General features: G+C 48.6%; 3 protein-coding genes across 3 annotated transcripts; 1 reads left to right on the top strand and 2 right to left on the bottom strand. All coding sequences in view use genetic code 12, as the record gives it.

Moving 5' to 3' along the window:
- Positions 1-17: 17 nt before the first annotated feature.
- Positions 18-5,219, bottom strand: BNI1 (formin; the record flags this gene model as incomplete). The annotated part of the gene is made up of 1 exon (XM_025480228.1): positions 18-5,219. The coding sequence occupies one exon, from the start codon at positions 5,217-5,219 to the stop codon at positions 18-20; it is 5,202 nt and encodes a 1,733-aa protein (XP_025334528.1).
- Positions 5,220-6,589: 1,370 nt separating this feature from the next.
- On the bottom strand, positions 6,590-8,374 carry SEC2 (guanine nucleotide exchange factor; the record flags this gene model as incomplete). The annotated part of the gene is made up of 1 exon (XM_025480227.1): positions 6,590-8,374. The coding sequence occupies one exon, from the start codon at positions 8,372-8,374 to the stop codon at positions 6,590-6,592; it is 1,785 nt and encodes a 594-aa protein (XP_025334527.1).
- A 1,866-nt stretch (positions 8,375-10,240) lies between these two features.
- CXQ87_001694 (uncharacterized protein) lies at positions 10,241-11,938 on the top strand (the record flags this gene model as incomplete). Its single annotated transcript, XM_025480226.1, has 1 exon — positions 10,241-11,938. The coding sequence occupies one exon, from the start codon at positions 10,241-10,243 to the stop codon at positions 11,936-11,938; it is 1,698 nt and encodes a 565-aa protein (XP_025334526.1).
- Between the last annotated feature and the right edge of the window lie 3,649 nt (positions 11,939-15,587).

Genomic DNA, 15,587 nt, shown 5'->3' with positions numbered 1-15,587 from the left:
CTATGTAATGTAATGTCTCAGGCCTCTTCTTTGCTTTCGCCCTTGTCTTCTTCTTTGGGTGGTTCAGGACTCAGTTTTGTGGACGAATCCACAGAAACGTCAACCTCGCCCACCGTCAGTAATTGTCGACGACGCTGTCTTTGTTGTCTGTATGCTGCGGCACTGCTGGTCTTCTCACCACTTTCTGCCTTTCTCAATTCTTGAAGCAAGTTTCTAGCTCTTGATCCCACATCCTTGTCACCAGAGGCAGTGCCATTTTCAGGCTCCTCGACACTGGACAAGTCTGTAGTGGAGTCACCACGGCTAGGTGAACTCTCTCTGGATTCGGATTCACCACCCAGCTTCTTCAAGTTCTCCATCAAGTGCTTCTTCATGAGCGCCCTCTTACGAGCAGACGATGGTTCTCCCTTTTGAGGACCAGCGGCCTTGAGTTTCTCGAGAAGCGAATCCATGACGTTTTCGTCCTCGTCCTCAGATCCACTCTCCTTCTTGGCCTTCGCCTGCTTTGAGGTGTTCTCCAAGAGCTTCTTTCTCTGCTCGTAGATTCTCAATTCCTCCTCACGCTTCAAGTTTTCACGTTGGGCCTTCTTGAATTCAGCCAAGAAACTCGTGAACTTACTGAAGAACGAGTTCCTCACGAAACTGTCGTTGGGGTCCTCGCCGAAATACTTCATCAAAGTCTCAAACTCCTTGAGCGTGTAGTTGGCTTGGTCTTGCAACAAGTCTGCCTTCTTCTTGGCTCTTGCCAACGACGGCGTAACAACCTTGAGAATACGGTCCTTAGGATGGAACTTGGAAACGTCGCTCAAGTTACCAATGTCAATGGAACTCTGAACATTCTTGATGGCCTGTCCATATTCCCTGCAATCACTTGAGATGTTCTCGATGGAAAACTTTGCAACTGGCACACAAAGGGCAAGGTCCTCCATGAATGTCATGAGCTCAGGATAGAGTGTTCTCACTGTCTTCTCGACGTAGTGCAAGAAGGACATACTATTCTTCTCATCCTTCACGAAACCCAAACGCTGCAAAGAGCTCAACTTGAAACCCTTAGCTTGCTTAGAGGTGTCATTCATGTAGTTACCAACAGCCAAAATGATATCAAAGACGCTTCTCAATTCCTTGGAATGCTTGATCTTCTCCACGGCTTCGTCAAGAGCCCGAAGCTTGGTGACCAAGTCTTCATAATCCTTTTCGTAATTGGCAATTGTCTTCAAGGATCTGACTCTTGACTTCCAGTAATGCTGTAGGTTGTAAATCAACTCAAGGTAAAGTCTGTCTGGTCTCTGTAACTCGCTAGGGTCTTTCTCTGGCTTGGAGATCTCATCAGACGTGTAGTCAGTCAGGTATGGCTCAAGGTTACGTGCCAAACTATTGGATACCTCGGTGATCTCATCCTTACCAAGGAATTCCAAAATCGCAGGGTTTGTCAACGTTTCTTTGTCACATCTCAAAATCTTGTCGACAACCTCTTCGTCAGACAAATTATTGAATGAATGCAAATTGATACCGAACTGCTGAGCAATGTCACGGGCCAAGAATGTGACTTTGTTGACATCTTCCTTCTTCTTTGTCGCCAACTTCTTGATTTCCTTAGCGGCGAAAATTGTCTCGATCTCGTCCAATACACCCTTGTCCATCAACTCAGAGGCAATATTCTGCAGTTGAGATTCATGCCAGAATGAGTTGGCGTTGTTCTCGCCATTTTCGAATTTCTCCCAATGCAATTGCTTCAACTTCTTCTTTGGTCTTGGATACATATCGAATGGATGAGCAGTTTGTGGAGCAGGAGATGGGGATGCGCTTCTTGTTGATCCAGATGGCAATGGTGGGGCTGGTGGTGGTGGGGCTCCTCCGAATGCGCCTCCAAGAGGTGGAGGAGGTGGTGGAGGAGGGGGTGGTGGACCACCATTCAAGCTTGGTGGTAAAGGTGGTGGAGGTGGTGGTGGTGCTCCTCCAAGAACTGGTGGAAGAGGCGGAGGTGGAGGTGGTGGTGGAGGTGGTGCACCAGTAGCTTTAGGTGCCTCCGATGGAGCTTGCTCTTTGTCGACAGAGTCCTCGAACTTCTCTTCATCCGAAGCTGGTGCAGAGCTGATAGCCTCAGCCTGCTTGACTTTAGAGCTCAACTCGTTCAAAAACTTAGGATCAAGGGTGCTGATGGTAGACTTTCTGTTCGCCTTATAGTCCTTCGCAGGTGAGTTTGTGCCCTTGACAGCGCGGTCGGCACCGTCAACAACTACCTTGCCCTGAGCATACTTGGCCTCGATCTTCAGAAGTGTATCGGGAGATGTACTAGCAGAGGAAGCCTTGGATGGCAGCTTGATGTCATTGATCGCAGCAAGTTGGGCACGAAGATCGGTGTTGAGCTTCTTGACCAGATCGAGCTCTTCCTGGATCTTGGACTTGACACTGGCATCCATCATACCAAGAAGGGCAGCCTCTTCTTCACTAATATCAAAATCAATGTTGAAATCGGCAAAGTTCGTTTCAAGCTCACGCAAACGTTCCATGGCGAGAAACTTCTGCTTGGAGAACAAGGACTTGTTGTTGAACTTCATGATATCATTAGACTCACTCTGCAATGATGCAAGTTTCTTTCTAAGTTTCTCCAACTTTTCAAGATCATCCTCACGGACGGAACGCTTAGGGCCTTGGGGAACAGGTGGGAGCACTTCTGGCTCAGGCGTTGCAGGCTCTGGCTCAGGTACTGGCTCAGGTACTGGCTCAGGTTCTGGCTCGGCAGGCTCTTCCTTCGGCAAGGAGTATGTTTCGAAATCTGTCATTTCCAACTCCCTTGCTAGGTTCTCGATGTCAGCCATCTGCTCTCTCAAGGCACGCAAACGAGAGCTTGGTTCCACCAGGGTTCCAAGCTGCTTATTATCCATTCTGAATTCGTTCTTCTTCCTTGAAATCTGCTTCTGTAACTTCTTGATGAGCTTCTCGTTGCTTGTTTGCACCAGCACAGTTGTCTTGCCCTTGTCCTTCTTCGAGTCAATCTGAGCACTGTTGAGCATGATGAGAAGCTCACGCATTTCAACCTCCTGCTCTTGCTTCTCACGTAAATGCTTACGCTTCAAGTCTTCCAACTCTTCTTCAAGCTCCTCGTTCATGCGACGGGTTCGCCTAAGCACGAGCTCTTGCTCCTTGAGATCATTCGACATGTTGGCAATGAGACCTTCCGATCCAATGGAGAGCTGCTTTGACATCTCGTCTCTCTCTGCTGTGGCTTCTTCAGCAATTTTCTTGTACAACTTAACCTCGTTGATAGCTTTACGGTACATGTCATCTGTACTCAAGCCCGCGTACAATCGGTTGATAGCGATACCAACAGCAGAATCGTCGTTTGACGTATGCGCACCAGTGACGTTTTGGATAAGACCATCAAGAAGACGCAAGCTTCGAGTCACCTCCTCGGAATCGTCCTTCTTCTCGGTTTGATTAAGATAAATATGCTGCATGGCGCTCAAGAAATGCCCTTGAGCCTCGCTATTCTGGACGTTCGTCCAAAGAGAGCGGACCAAGTCGACGGGATTGTTGAAATCAAGATCCTCATCAATCTGTTGCTTCGTCTTGAGTTCCATCTCGTCGGCATCTGCCATCTCCCTGTACTTCTGGACCTGCTTCACCAAACTGTCGTAGCCAAGATCCAGGAATTTACCCATGAGCTGGTCAATTCCCGCTGCTGTGAATTGGGTTCGAAGGTGGATCCTCACACGGAAGTCCAAGCCATATTCGACAATGGTATTAATGAGAAGCATGGTGCCCAAGCAGTACTCCATAAGCTGGTTTTCGACATGCGATGGGCCGCCCACGGTGGAGCCGTTGACGGAAAACTGGTATTTAAGTTCCTCGCTGGCTCCTACCAACGAGTTCTTGTACTTACCACGGCCTTCGATGGTTCTATCGACAAGACGGAGCCAGAGCTCGAAGCGATGGGTATTTTCGTCTGGAGGAGGCTTTCGCTGCAAGGTTTTCTTGGAGGATGCATTGGCAGCAACAACGAACTCGTAGTAAGGCTTCAGTTGAAGGCCGTCGAGCGAGCGGAGCACCTTGTGGTATTTGTTGTGATCGCCGCCAACACGACAGTAGTAGACGATCATGAATGTGAGAGACTCGGCGGCGATACGTCGAGTAGCAATGCGAGGGGATAAGAGGGAGCCGGTGATGGCGTTGATGTAGAGCAGGTCGTCCGTTTTTGCTCTTTCGGCGCCCAACTTCTGGTTCATCATGCACTTGAGACACTTGAGGGTGTTGAACTCCCTGGTAAAGATATCGTCCTGGATGTCGTCAATGTCCATGCCGCCCATTTGGTCGTGGGTCTTGATGAGGTACAGCGAGAGGGCCACATCGCCCTGGAAGTCGTAGATGAACTCACGGACCCAGTCTATAGGCTCCGTTCGAAGCGACACCCACAAGTTCTCGAGCTCGTCCAGGGAAATCGTCTTGGCGATAAGCTTCCGTGTGTAGTACTCGGGCAGGGCCTTCAGTTTCAGCGCCAGCTTGCTGTGCTCGTGCAAGGCGTCCTGCTGCACAAGCATCCACTTCTTGTCAACAGAGTAATTGAGCATCTCCTGGCGTGCCAGCTGTGGGAGCGAGCGGAAGTCTCGTTTCTCCATCAAGTCCCTGAACATGCGCTCGATCTCGACCGGGTTCTGCGGCTTTCGGAGCAGGTCCGTGGCCGCCTCGTCGTTTGTAGTGCTTGTGCTGAGCGACGGCCTGGAGAAAAGCGACAGCCCCGTGGCCTTTCGAGAAAGAGCAAACAGAGGCGCCCTCAGCGTCGGTTGTTGTGTCGGCTGGGGAGGAGCCGTCTTTTCCTGGCGAGCCAGGCGTTCCGTAACGTGGTCATACGGGTTTGCTGACGTGTTAAACAGGTAGATGGAGCCCGAGCGGGAGTGGCTGGAGCTGGTTACCTGGGGTCCGGGAACGATATTCAGCGTGCTGTGGCCTTGAGAGCCGGACAGACCAAAACTGGCCATGGAGCCGTGGCGTTTGGACGGATTGGAGCCGCCCAGGGTGGCGGATATAACGGAGTTAGCGTCCAGCTCGTCGTCGAGAGGCTCCTTCTTACGGCGGAAAAGGCCCAGCCCCATTCGGCTAGGTTGTTGAGGCAGAGTCACCAGGTTTCTGCCTTTGAGCGGAGCGTAATATGCCAGGTTGGCCTTCTCGACGTCCTCACCGTGTACGGACGAGTGGTACGGGTCTATTCGTTTTCGGGACATCCGCTGGTATTTGGAAAACGGGAGAAAACGGTGTATGTGTGTTGAGGTATGTACGTGTAGATGGTGTAGGACGTGTCGGTGTACGGGTTCTGGTGTGGCTGGGTCAATGTTGTTGGTATTGGGAGAAGTTTTGCCGATTGGGGAGGGGTTTTGCGATTGTGGATCTGATTCAAATGGAAAAGAAAAAGAAGTAGGTGGTTTAGAAAAGAAAAGGATTTTTTGGAATCCATGGAGAGTCCTTGTTACAGACCTGCATGGAGGGCGGGGCTGGTGGTTCCAGAGGTGTCAGAAAAAGAGGGGCGGGTATAGTGAAGCGTGATTTGGGCGAGGCATTGAAAAGGTGGTTTTTAAGAAATAGCTAGTTTCAGCTGTTTTTCAATATCGTTCAAATGTCGTGGAGATCACACCACTGTTATGGTTGGGAACCGTGTAACAGACCTGCACACAGGCCGCTGTCTTCGATGCAAGGTCTATATATACCTCCACCATGAAGCAGAATCTGATATTTTGGAAATTGAATTGGGGTTTTTGAAATAAAGGGTTTGTCGATTTGAGGGTGATTTGGGAATTGAAGTTTGTGGTACGGATGTCGAGTCAGTATGAGCACTGACGATAAGGTGAAAATGCCAGACTGAAAATTAGCAACAAGCTAAGGTATTGGCTCCTCGGTAGTTTGATCATTCGGCAAAAAGCCAGAAAGCATATGTATAATTCCGGTGTTTTCGATTCTAGAAACCACAATCTTCAATCATGAGCAATCTGCACAAATTTCACCCTGGCAAAGCCTCGAAACTTGTCGCAAATGTGAATCCATTCAATTCCATTCCACAAATGCTAATTCATTCAAAATTTGACGACCATTTCTTTAATTCAAAATACACCAACTTTTCATAATAAGCTGGCTGGCTGGGTCGCGAATAGAATGGCTGCAAACACAATAGGCCTCTCAGACACAAACAAACGGTTCATAATAGGAAAAGCTGTGGCGGAATTGAGATTGGAATTTCAAGCTGAAGACTGATTTTATCGTTTTGGGGGTTTTCAGAATACACGGGTTTGTAGGTTTGCATATCGTCAAAGGCATATTAAGCGTCTCGGAAAGTTCGGAGTTCCATATATTACCCATGGAACAGGCAGGGTATACCGGGAGATCAAAAACAACAAACATCACCAACACACCTGCTCCTGCTGCAATCCCTACATATCCGGTTTCTGTCGATTAGTGTATTCATGTAGCCGATAAGGCCGTAGTATGTGCCGCTGTTCTGTAACGCTGGCTCGCCCTAAAAGAGTGAATGGACGTAGCCTGACCAGCTATGGTTCCTGGCTTTCTTCACCTGTGATTTCAGCCAATCCAATGGTGTCATTGACTAGTTCCCCTTCTTCTTTTCGTCCTCGTCAATGCTCTCCTTCAACATCTCCATCGTGGAGGCCAATCCCTGGTCAATCTTCTTCTTGAACTCCTTGGACTTGCTCTTGCGTCTCTGCAACGGCTGCTCGAATGTCTCTGCGTCTGCAAAGTCGCCCTCGTCCGAATCCTCATTACCTTCTTTCTCAACCTTCTTCTCGGTGTCTTCAGCCTGAGCAGTATCCTGTGTCGTCTCCTGTGTCGTCTTCGACGTCTCCGTCTCCTTTTCTGTATCTGTGGCGTCCGACTTTCTGCTGTTGTCGCCGTTGACGCTTTGTGGCCTCTCAATGGGCTCTGCTCTGTCCACGCCAAAAGCGCTGTTCTCCTTCACCATTCTCTGGAAAATATCAATGTGGGCCTCTTCGATGGTGACGGTTTCAGAGTCCTCCTCGGTATCCCAGAAACCGACCTTGCTCCAGAAGATCTTGGCCCGGACCGTGAGCAACAAGTAATAGAGTTTTATAAGGATAGCCTCGTCGTTGCTGGAGATTTTCCTGTCCACAGTGTGGGTGTGACGGTCGTAGTTCTGGAACTTGAACTGCGAGACAAACGCAAGATCGTCAAATGTGCTGTTTTGCTGGAGTTTGTAGACGTTGGCATGCACAAGCCTGAGCTTGGCAAAGAACTCACAGATCGCCCGGAGCTTGACCAAGCAGAAGTTGCAGAGTGGGTACGTGCCAATCACTTCGTGGACCTCTCCGCTGATGATTGTGGTGGACGAGTCGCCGGTTATGGACGTTTCTGACGCTGGGCCGTACAATTTGAGCATGTACAAGCGGGCGTGTTCGAGTCTGTCGCCCTTGGTCTCTCCACAAAAAGCACAGGGTTCCTTCATGGCCACGGGCTTCTCATCACCAGTTTTGACGCCTCTGTAGTTCAATTTGAATGTCTCGTTGACGCCGCTCACGGGCTCGATAATGGCCTTACCTTCAGCAAGCAACGTCCAGAACGTCTTGCCCTTGGAGAACCTATTAAGGAAGTTGTTGGACACACTGGGGATCGTTCCCAAGGCCGGCTCGATCTCCTCGTGCCATATTTTCCGGAAATACTTCAACGTCTTCAACGAGGCCAAGTCAAACACAAAGTCCGGCTTGATGAGCTGGAACACAAACGCCTTGAAGTCGTGCTGGTAGTGGTTGAGGTCGAAACGGATCGCCCTGACCCTGGGAGCATGGATGAGCTGCGACATGAGATAGCCGTAGTCGTCCACGACATTGTCTGTGGGCTTCTCGTCAAAGCCGTGTTCCAATTGCGGCGTGCCGTGTCTCAGGGATCTCTGTTGATCCTCCAACTTCATGAAAAGGCCCTTGAGGTCCTGGAGTTGCGCCTGGAGACTGTCTATGATGGCGTTTTTCTCGTCAATCTCCTCGTAAAGCTTGCGGTTCTTCACCTTGAAGTTGTAGGTCTCTCTCGACGCATTCGACACCATCTCGTTCGCTTCATTGAACAAGGAGGCCGTCAAGTCCTCCACCTCGCCCTCGAGCTGCTTGTTTTTCTCCTCGGCCACCTTCTTCTCCTCTTCCGTTTGTCCGAGCCTCTGCCTGAGCTGCGCCAACTCCGATTCCGCCGTTTTCGCCCGCAGAGCATCCAGAGTCAACTCACCCACCTGGCTCTTCAAGACGGAGTTTTCCCGCTTCACCTGCAAAATGGTCTCCTCGAGCTCCAGCGATTTGGCCACCTCCGTGACGAGTTTCGTCAGAAGATGCGCCACCTTCTCGGCCAACCGGTCTATGTCTGCTTCGGCCATGGCGCTGGTTTGGTGAGTTGGAAGTTGGTGGTTGATGTTGGTTCGCGTGCAGGAAGTTCACCCAGATCCGGGGATGCGTTCTGCTGGATTGTTATTTCTGGGTTTCGGGACTTCAAGACTCTAATGTCGTTAGAAAGAGTTCTGCTGTTTTTTTGTTGGAGAAGTGTTGATTTTTTGGTGGGATGAAGGAGGGGGTGATGGGGTAGTTGGTGGTCACACTGCGAATTGGAGCTCTCCTTGGGCTTCCTTTTTTTATTATCTGAAAATGCGATTATCTGAAAATGCGTGATCGTGGAATTGTTGTTGCCTTTTTGACTCCGTTCGGCTTTGGTCTGGGCTTTGGCGGCTTTGATGAAAGCACAGGTTGGTGTATTCTGACTTTTCGCAGCCATTCAATGTGGGTGGTGTAGCTTCAATTGACACTCAATTGTCATTCTCCCTAAGAAATAGAGAAGTAGAAAGAAAGACACAAAATGTAGTGATTTGTTATGGACTGTGTTGAAAAGGTGAGAAGCTTTGGACGAAATGCACGAAGTAGGCTATTGGTATGTGGAATAGAACCTATGGTAAGGTCTGGTAGTGGTGCCTGACTCTAACGATGAAACAGAAAATTCAAATCTACAACAGAATGGAAACAAATTGATCTCTAGGCGGTACGACCGTAACTGTTGCGCGGCTGAAGAAATAGGTATCTTTCTCACTACTGTGCTAAGTAAGGTATCAAGCAAGATGCCCTTTGGACCAAACATGCTCGGTCAAACGCCAATCGAATATCAGTGTTCTTGATTCTGCGCCACTCCTTTTTGATGTTTTGAACGCTTTTTCCATTTGCATTGTGGTCTTCAATTCGAGATTCCACTGATAATGAGCTCTCGATAAAGTCCTAGGAGGCCAATTTTTCCATTGATCTCCGGAGAAGTGGCCATTATCCACAATTTTTTTTTTTTTTTTCCGTTAAATTCATCTGATTAAATGGAAAACCCTATTTACTTTTACATAGAGAAAAAACCATCTTATCAGCTTCCAGACTAGCACCACTTGACCACACCTGTGAACTAAGCGATTTCCATTGATCCCAGGAAAGTGGCCCATTTTCCACCAAAAGCTCATTCTTTTCAACTTTCTCTCTGTATCAATCAGTTTCTCCAATTGCCCAATTGGTCAACTTCTCATTTCTGTAGACCACCAGTGAGTCTTCACTTTTTGGCTGCGAAAAGCTGACACACTCAGAACACACAAACAACAAAGGTGTCCCAAAAATCGAAATCTCGAAATACACCTCCAAAAACACCGTCACACGAAAAATACACCTTTCTTGTACCAACTCTGTCAATTTCGCCACCTCCCTTCTCCTCAATCCCTACAGGTCAAACTACCCCGTATTTCGATACTCCACATAGTAAAGCTTATCTCTCCGCGCTTATCGCGTATTCTATATCGTCACTGAGCCACACATCAAGTCTTGAATCATTCAATAAGAGATTTCAAACAATACGCATCTCAGACAGCTCCTACGTTTATCCGTTTATTGATAACGCTACCGATTAAGCTTGATCATTGGTGCCTTACAGGTTACTCCGAACCCCATCAGGAGAGCATTGAACCCCTTCTAAAATCGGCTTGAACCTCCAAAAGCTCACAATCCATATTCACTGGATGATTACAGGCTCTAAGGAGACATCTGTGATATATCAACCACGCCAAGGTACTATTCTGGTCCATTTTCCATAACCGTTTTACGTCAATCAGGTCTCCTGACCACTGACTTCATCTGTTAAACTACCACCCTCACCTATCCAGATTATCAAAATCGTAACTGAAACCACAGTACCATCTCAATTGCAGTCCATCAAAACCCACCCCAGAATGGCCTTTCTACTTGACGTCCCAGTAGGTTACTCAAAAAACCCCATTGAACCCCACCATACACCTACAAAAAGCTTCACGCCCTCCCTTCTGCCGCCTTCGTCTTCTATTCTAGACGGCTTACCCCACGAAATCCGCTCTTTGGTGGCGGTTTACTTGAACCAACACGATACGCTCAATTTGGCATTGACATGCAAGGAACTAGCGGCTGCTTGTCTACCAAGATTGTACCATACGATCATTGTGGATGCAAACTACACAGAATTCAGCAAGGAGTACGACTTGTCGTCCACATACATCAAACTGCTGTACTCCTTCAAAAAGCTCATTCAGCGCTACAACCAACAATTCCCCATTCACGTCATTCTGGTAGTCAGCCTTCCGGACTCCACGAACATCTACGATATCAGCGTAAACGAGCAGCTTCTCAGCTTCTTCCTGAGATTGGAGCGCCTCCACTCTTTGTCGTGGCTTCTGGATAACTTCAAGCTAGAGTACCTCAAACGGCTACCCAGCCAGGAACTGGTGCAACAGCTTGATTTGAATATTAAGTTCTCGAACTACTTGGGGGAATTGACCTCAGATTGCCCGTATTTCCGCTTCAACAACCTCAAGGATTTCCATATTCGGCCCTTCTACAACCAGAGCAGACTCGTCAAGATCATCGATAGCTTGCTTGTATGCGCTGATGCCAATGCTGTCGAAAGAAACCTCCACAGTCTTCGTTTGTCCCGCTTTGACAAAGACACAAACGCAGTATTGCCATCACCAAGAGAACTCGACACCGCTCTATGGGAAACGGCTGCACGAGAGGGCCTCTTTGCCTCTCAGGCTAGAGAATACGAACTAGGTACCCTTCAAGCAGTCTTCAAAAAGAGCAAACTTCAACATGTCAGCTTATCGCTTTCAGAACTCTGTCTTAACGACTTCTTGGTATGCGAGAAGGATGCACAGCTTTTGGCGAGTGCCACAGACCTCACACGTCTTCGCCGTTTGGAACTCAAGAATGTTTCAGAGTATCACCAGGCCCAGCTAGAAGAAACGCTGCCTGGCTTTTTGGGCACATTAGCACCTCTATTGACGGGTCTTACCCATTTGAATCTAGATTACAGAGAGACCAGAAGAGACAGCGTGCCAATGGTGCTTGGAAGCTGCCCTAATCTTCTCGAGCTTGATTTGGTGATCAGGATGAATGAGATCAAAGCGCAGCATGTTGACCTTGAAGAACTCTACAGTGACTATGCGCTGAGGTTGCTGGAACAGACGAAACTCACCAAGCTTCTGGTTGAACTTCGTGAGGAGAACTCCTTCTGTGATGTGGCCCAACCGACACCAACGGCATTGATCCACGGCATTCAAAAGCTACGTCAGCTTCTTGCACTCAGACTCAATCCCAGCGATTCGAGTCATGGGGTGGAGGAGTTCTTACTGCTTTTGCGGAGCCTCAACAGCCTTGAGATTTTGGATGTTTTTGGAACTCGAGCAGGTGGTGCACCACATATGGCACTTGGCGCCGTTCATCCTAATGTCTACGATGAATGGTTTAAGGTTCAGCACGTTGCTTTTTTGTATGGTGAAACACAGAAACTGTTGCGTTACGTGAGGATCAACAAGTGCATTTTCGAGTACACTGGCACTGCAGAACCTCGGGATGAGATTGACCGTTGGTTCGAGGGGCGGGTCCGTGTGGGGGATTGAGCCAATCTGTAATTGCTATGATAGGGCAATTGCAAACAGGATTCTACGGCATTAGTTGTTTTTGGTTCGCCGAATACCTAAAGCAAGCAAGCAGCGTTATTTTCTCGTGCATAGCGCGTCTTGGTAAATCAAAGTTGGATGCCTTGATGGTTCGATAGATGGCGCCACGGGACATGGCTAGGTTCGTTGATAATTCAGAAAAGAAAGGGAAGAGAAAACGGAAGGCATTTTATGAATACCATATTGAATTCAATCTACTTCAGGACGTGTCTCATCTCGAGCACTCAAAAGACCGCTATGCTGTTCAAGGTGGCTGCGAAAATTACCCCTCTTGCCCCGCTCGCCGCACGGGAGTGGAAATTCTTTCGAACTGGTGCCAAAAAGTAATTCTCGAGGACAAACAGAAATCCCAGTAATTGCTGGTCAATTACTGCCAATGGCTACGGTCAGTGGGAGGTACTCCATCTACAGCGTTGTCATTACACGTTAATCTATTAGTCTATTATCATCCGGATCCGAGTTTTGTCAATTAGTTGGTTTTCTTGAAAGCGATGCCAAAAAAGTCACCAAAAAAGGTGCCCTCGTAACGAGGCTCGAACTTGGTGGTGTTGCTTCTGATCTCCTTCATGATCTCTGCCTCCTTCTGCTCGGCCGTCATCTTTTGTGTTGGGGGTGTTTGAACCTGATTCATATTTGTATGTGATTTATATTGCTGTGTGGAGAAGAAAATGCAAGGGAAAAGGTAGCTTTATATACTTATTTTCAGCATCCTTTTCGCCGTGGCACGGCAGAAAGTCCGAGGCGCGCTAAAGGCAAAAAAGAAACGAAGACTGAGAAAACATCGCCTATGTACAGGTTTGGGACGCCCAAGATGGGTCACACTAGGTGAGTCACTCGGACGAAAGGGCGAGACCCTGGGACCATGAAAATCGAGCCATCGTACGATGGCTACGAAGGTGGCGATAATTATTAAAAGAAAGCCGAAGGTAATTTACTTTGCGACCGACGCCGGCTCCGATGAATTTTAGCCATTCAGGGTGCAATAGAATCCGAGCTCGCACCGATGGGTGCAACTCCATGCTCGGTTCCGAAAATGTGAGCACCCAGGTCCAGCCCGGAAAAACCGACCACGGAGGATGACCGGAGAGGAAGAACGGAAGGATCAATTAGAAGGATGACCCTGGTCAGGCTGTGTCTGCAAGAGAAGAATATCATCGAAGATTTTGGCAAATAACAATAGGGGCTGATCACTTAGAGTTGATGATAAAAAGATCCTCCTGAGAATACCTGTCTTACAGCTGGTTCACAAAGAGATACGTCTACGATGAAAGCTACCTAAAAGGATTGTCTTCCGTATTTGTGCAAATCGTGAACGGACCCCAACCGTAAACGCACAAGTCCATTCTTGATAAAAACGAAATCTGCAAGAAAGCGATCACTGTCTTTGTTGGTTTTGTGATTCTTTCGGAAAAATGTCACGAAGAATGGGACAGGACCAAACCGGTTAGACGGACAAACGGACGCAGGAACCGGTAGTGTCACGTGACACATAGTAGACAAGAAGCCAACGGTATGGGAGACATTGAATGGAGGCTGGTGGCTGGATGGCACATTCTGGAGAGAACCGCCCAAACAGGCAAAAACCCACGTTTAGATAAGAAAAAAACGATCGCCAAACTAGCGGAATTCCAGCACCGCCGTTCCAGCACTATGGATGACTGCAAGAAGCTGATCGTTCGTCAATGGATCCTATTGTGAGCAGTCCATTGTAACAAAAGACACCCAAGGCGTCCGTTTGCATCTACGTTTTAAGCAACAAGATAACATACTCCAGCGCTCCTTCAAGGAATTCGAGCCCTGGAAGATCACCGTTTTTGCTTAGGTTCCGGAATTAGGTTTGCGCAACGGCTTTAACTTTACAGTAACGCCGCCCGCACATTTAGCGTCGAGAATTAAGCTTCTGCAAGTGACGATCGCAACGCAATGCCAACGCACAAGCACCACATACGCACCGAATCAGGAAGGCCAACGGTGTGGTCATCGTGCGGATACTAAGGTGGAGATGGAATATTTTTAAAGAAATATTAATTGAGATGGAGCAACTGTGCCCCTGCAGCGGAAAGTTGGCTAAAATGGTCAGGCGTGGTGCAGCTCCGCCTGCCTCCCAAGTCTCTCAAAATGGCACGTCTCTCAAAACGGCACGTCTCAAAACGGCAAGTCTCTCAAAAAAATTGAGAGAACATTCTTAGACCGCGCCGCAAGGAACAAACTTTGAGGAGGCTTTGCCAGGAAGGCTGAAGATGCCCGCGGTGCAACTGTCACATGGAATAGAAGCAATGGGGGGTCCGATCGATCTGAGTAGATGGAGATAGGCCGATCTTCACATGCCTAAGACGAGCATTGGTCGAGCTTCGACGCTGCAATGCAATGCGGGCGAGGCGCATGAACAGCGCGTGCGAACAATGCAAGGCATGCGCCCCCAAAGGCCAGCGCAGTGGCCCAGGAGCCTAGTCGGGGTTTGAGGTACATGGCCCCGAACGCTCGAAGCGTGGGATCGGCCACCAGTGCCTAAAAAATGAAACCGCCCCCCTCGCCTCCGGTGCAGATTTTGCAGCCGCCTGCTCCGCCTCCACTTGCCCTCCGATCTTTTCGTTTCTGTCCCTGATGCAGCGAACCTTCTGCTCAGGCTTTTGCTTCCAAGGCACACACTATATGTATGGAGGCTGTTTTGGGCGTTTCAGATGACCAATTACGAGCACGGTTTGTGAAACGAGGAATTGGCGTTTCTGGCGTTTTTGGTTGGTCGGATTGGGTGCTGTGGTATTGGCAGATGTCGTTCAATTGTGCCAAAGCCGAGAGGTCAGTGGAATGTGCCACCGGGCAGGACGTGGCAGGTTACCGTTTTGGAAAAATCGGTAGAGGTTGGTGAATTTGTGGGATTTGGTTGATTGGATGATGAAACATTGGCTGGTTTTGGATGATGAAACATTGGCTGGTTTTGGATGATGAAATGTTGGCTGGTTTTGGGGTCGGTAGAGAAGGTGTAGCTTGAATTGGATGAATATTCGGCAATCAGGTTGACAGGGGGATATGCAAAAGGAAGCAAGACGACCAAGCAGAAGCGGACGGGGTGACGTAAGAGGTAGGTGGTGACAAAACGAGTAGTAGTATAGTGAAGCGACAAGGTGGCTAGGAAGTCACAAAATCGACAGAACACAAAAACCACGTATCCCGGAAAGTGGCTAATTGATGCCCAGATTGCCCAGAGTGACGGTCCCAGAATGATGGTGCCCAGAATGACGGTGCAATTTGAATCTGGTGACAGTAGTCCATGAAGGGCATGTCAATTGACAAGTTCAAATCGACAAGCTCAAAATCGACAACAGTCCAAGACAAATGCCGAAAAACCCACGAAAAGATATCCGCAGAGGCTCAGGTGGATGCCACTTTCAAATCCCACCAATTTCCCACATCCACTGCAAAAAAGCAGCCAGCCTCCGGCAACCCAAAGCGCAAATGCCTTGTCGACCACACGCCTAGAAGACCATGCGGTGCACAAGCGTCTTCTAAATACGTCAAAGCTTATTTGGCGTGGATAAGCGGTCCTACAGACGCAAAAACGAAACCGTCGAACCACCACGATAAGCCC

The sequence above is a fragment of the Candidozyma duobushaemuli genome, assembly GCF_002926085.2.
Source record: "Candidozyma duobushaemuli strain B09383 chromosome Unknown B_B09383, whole genome shotgun sequence".
Taxonomy (NCBI): domain Eukaryota; kingdom Fungi; phylum Ascomycota; class Pichiomycetes; order Serinales; family Metschnikowiaceae; genus Candidozyma; species Candidozyma duobushaemuli.
The sequence above is the reverse complement of the archived record's forward strand: the minus strand, read 5'-3'. Positions and strand labels throughout refer to the sequence as shown.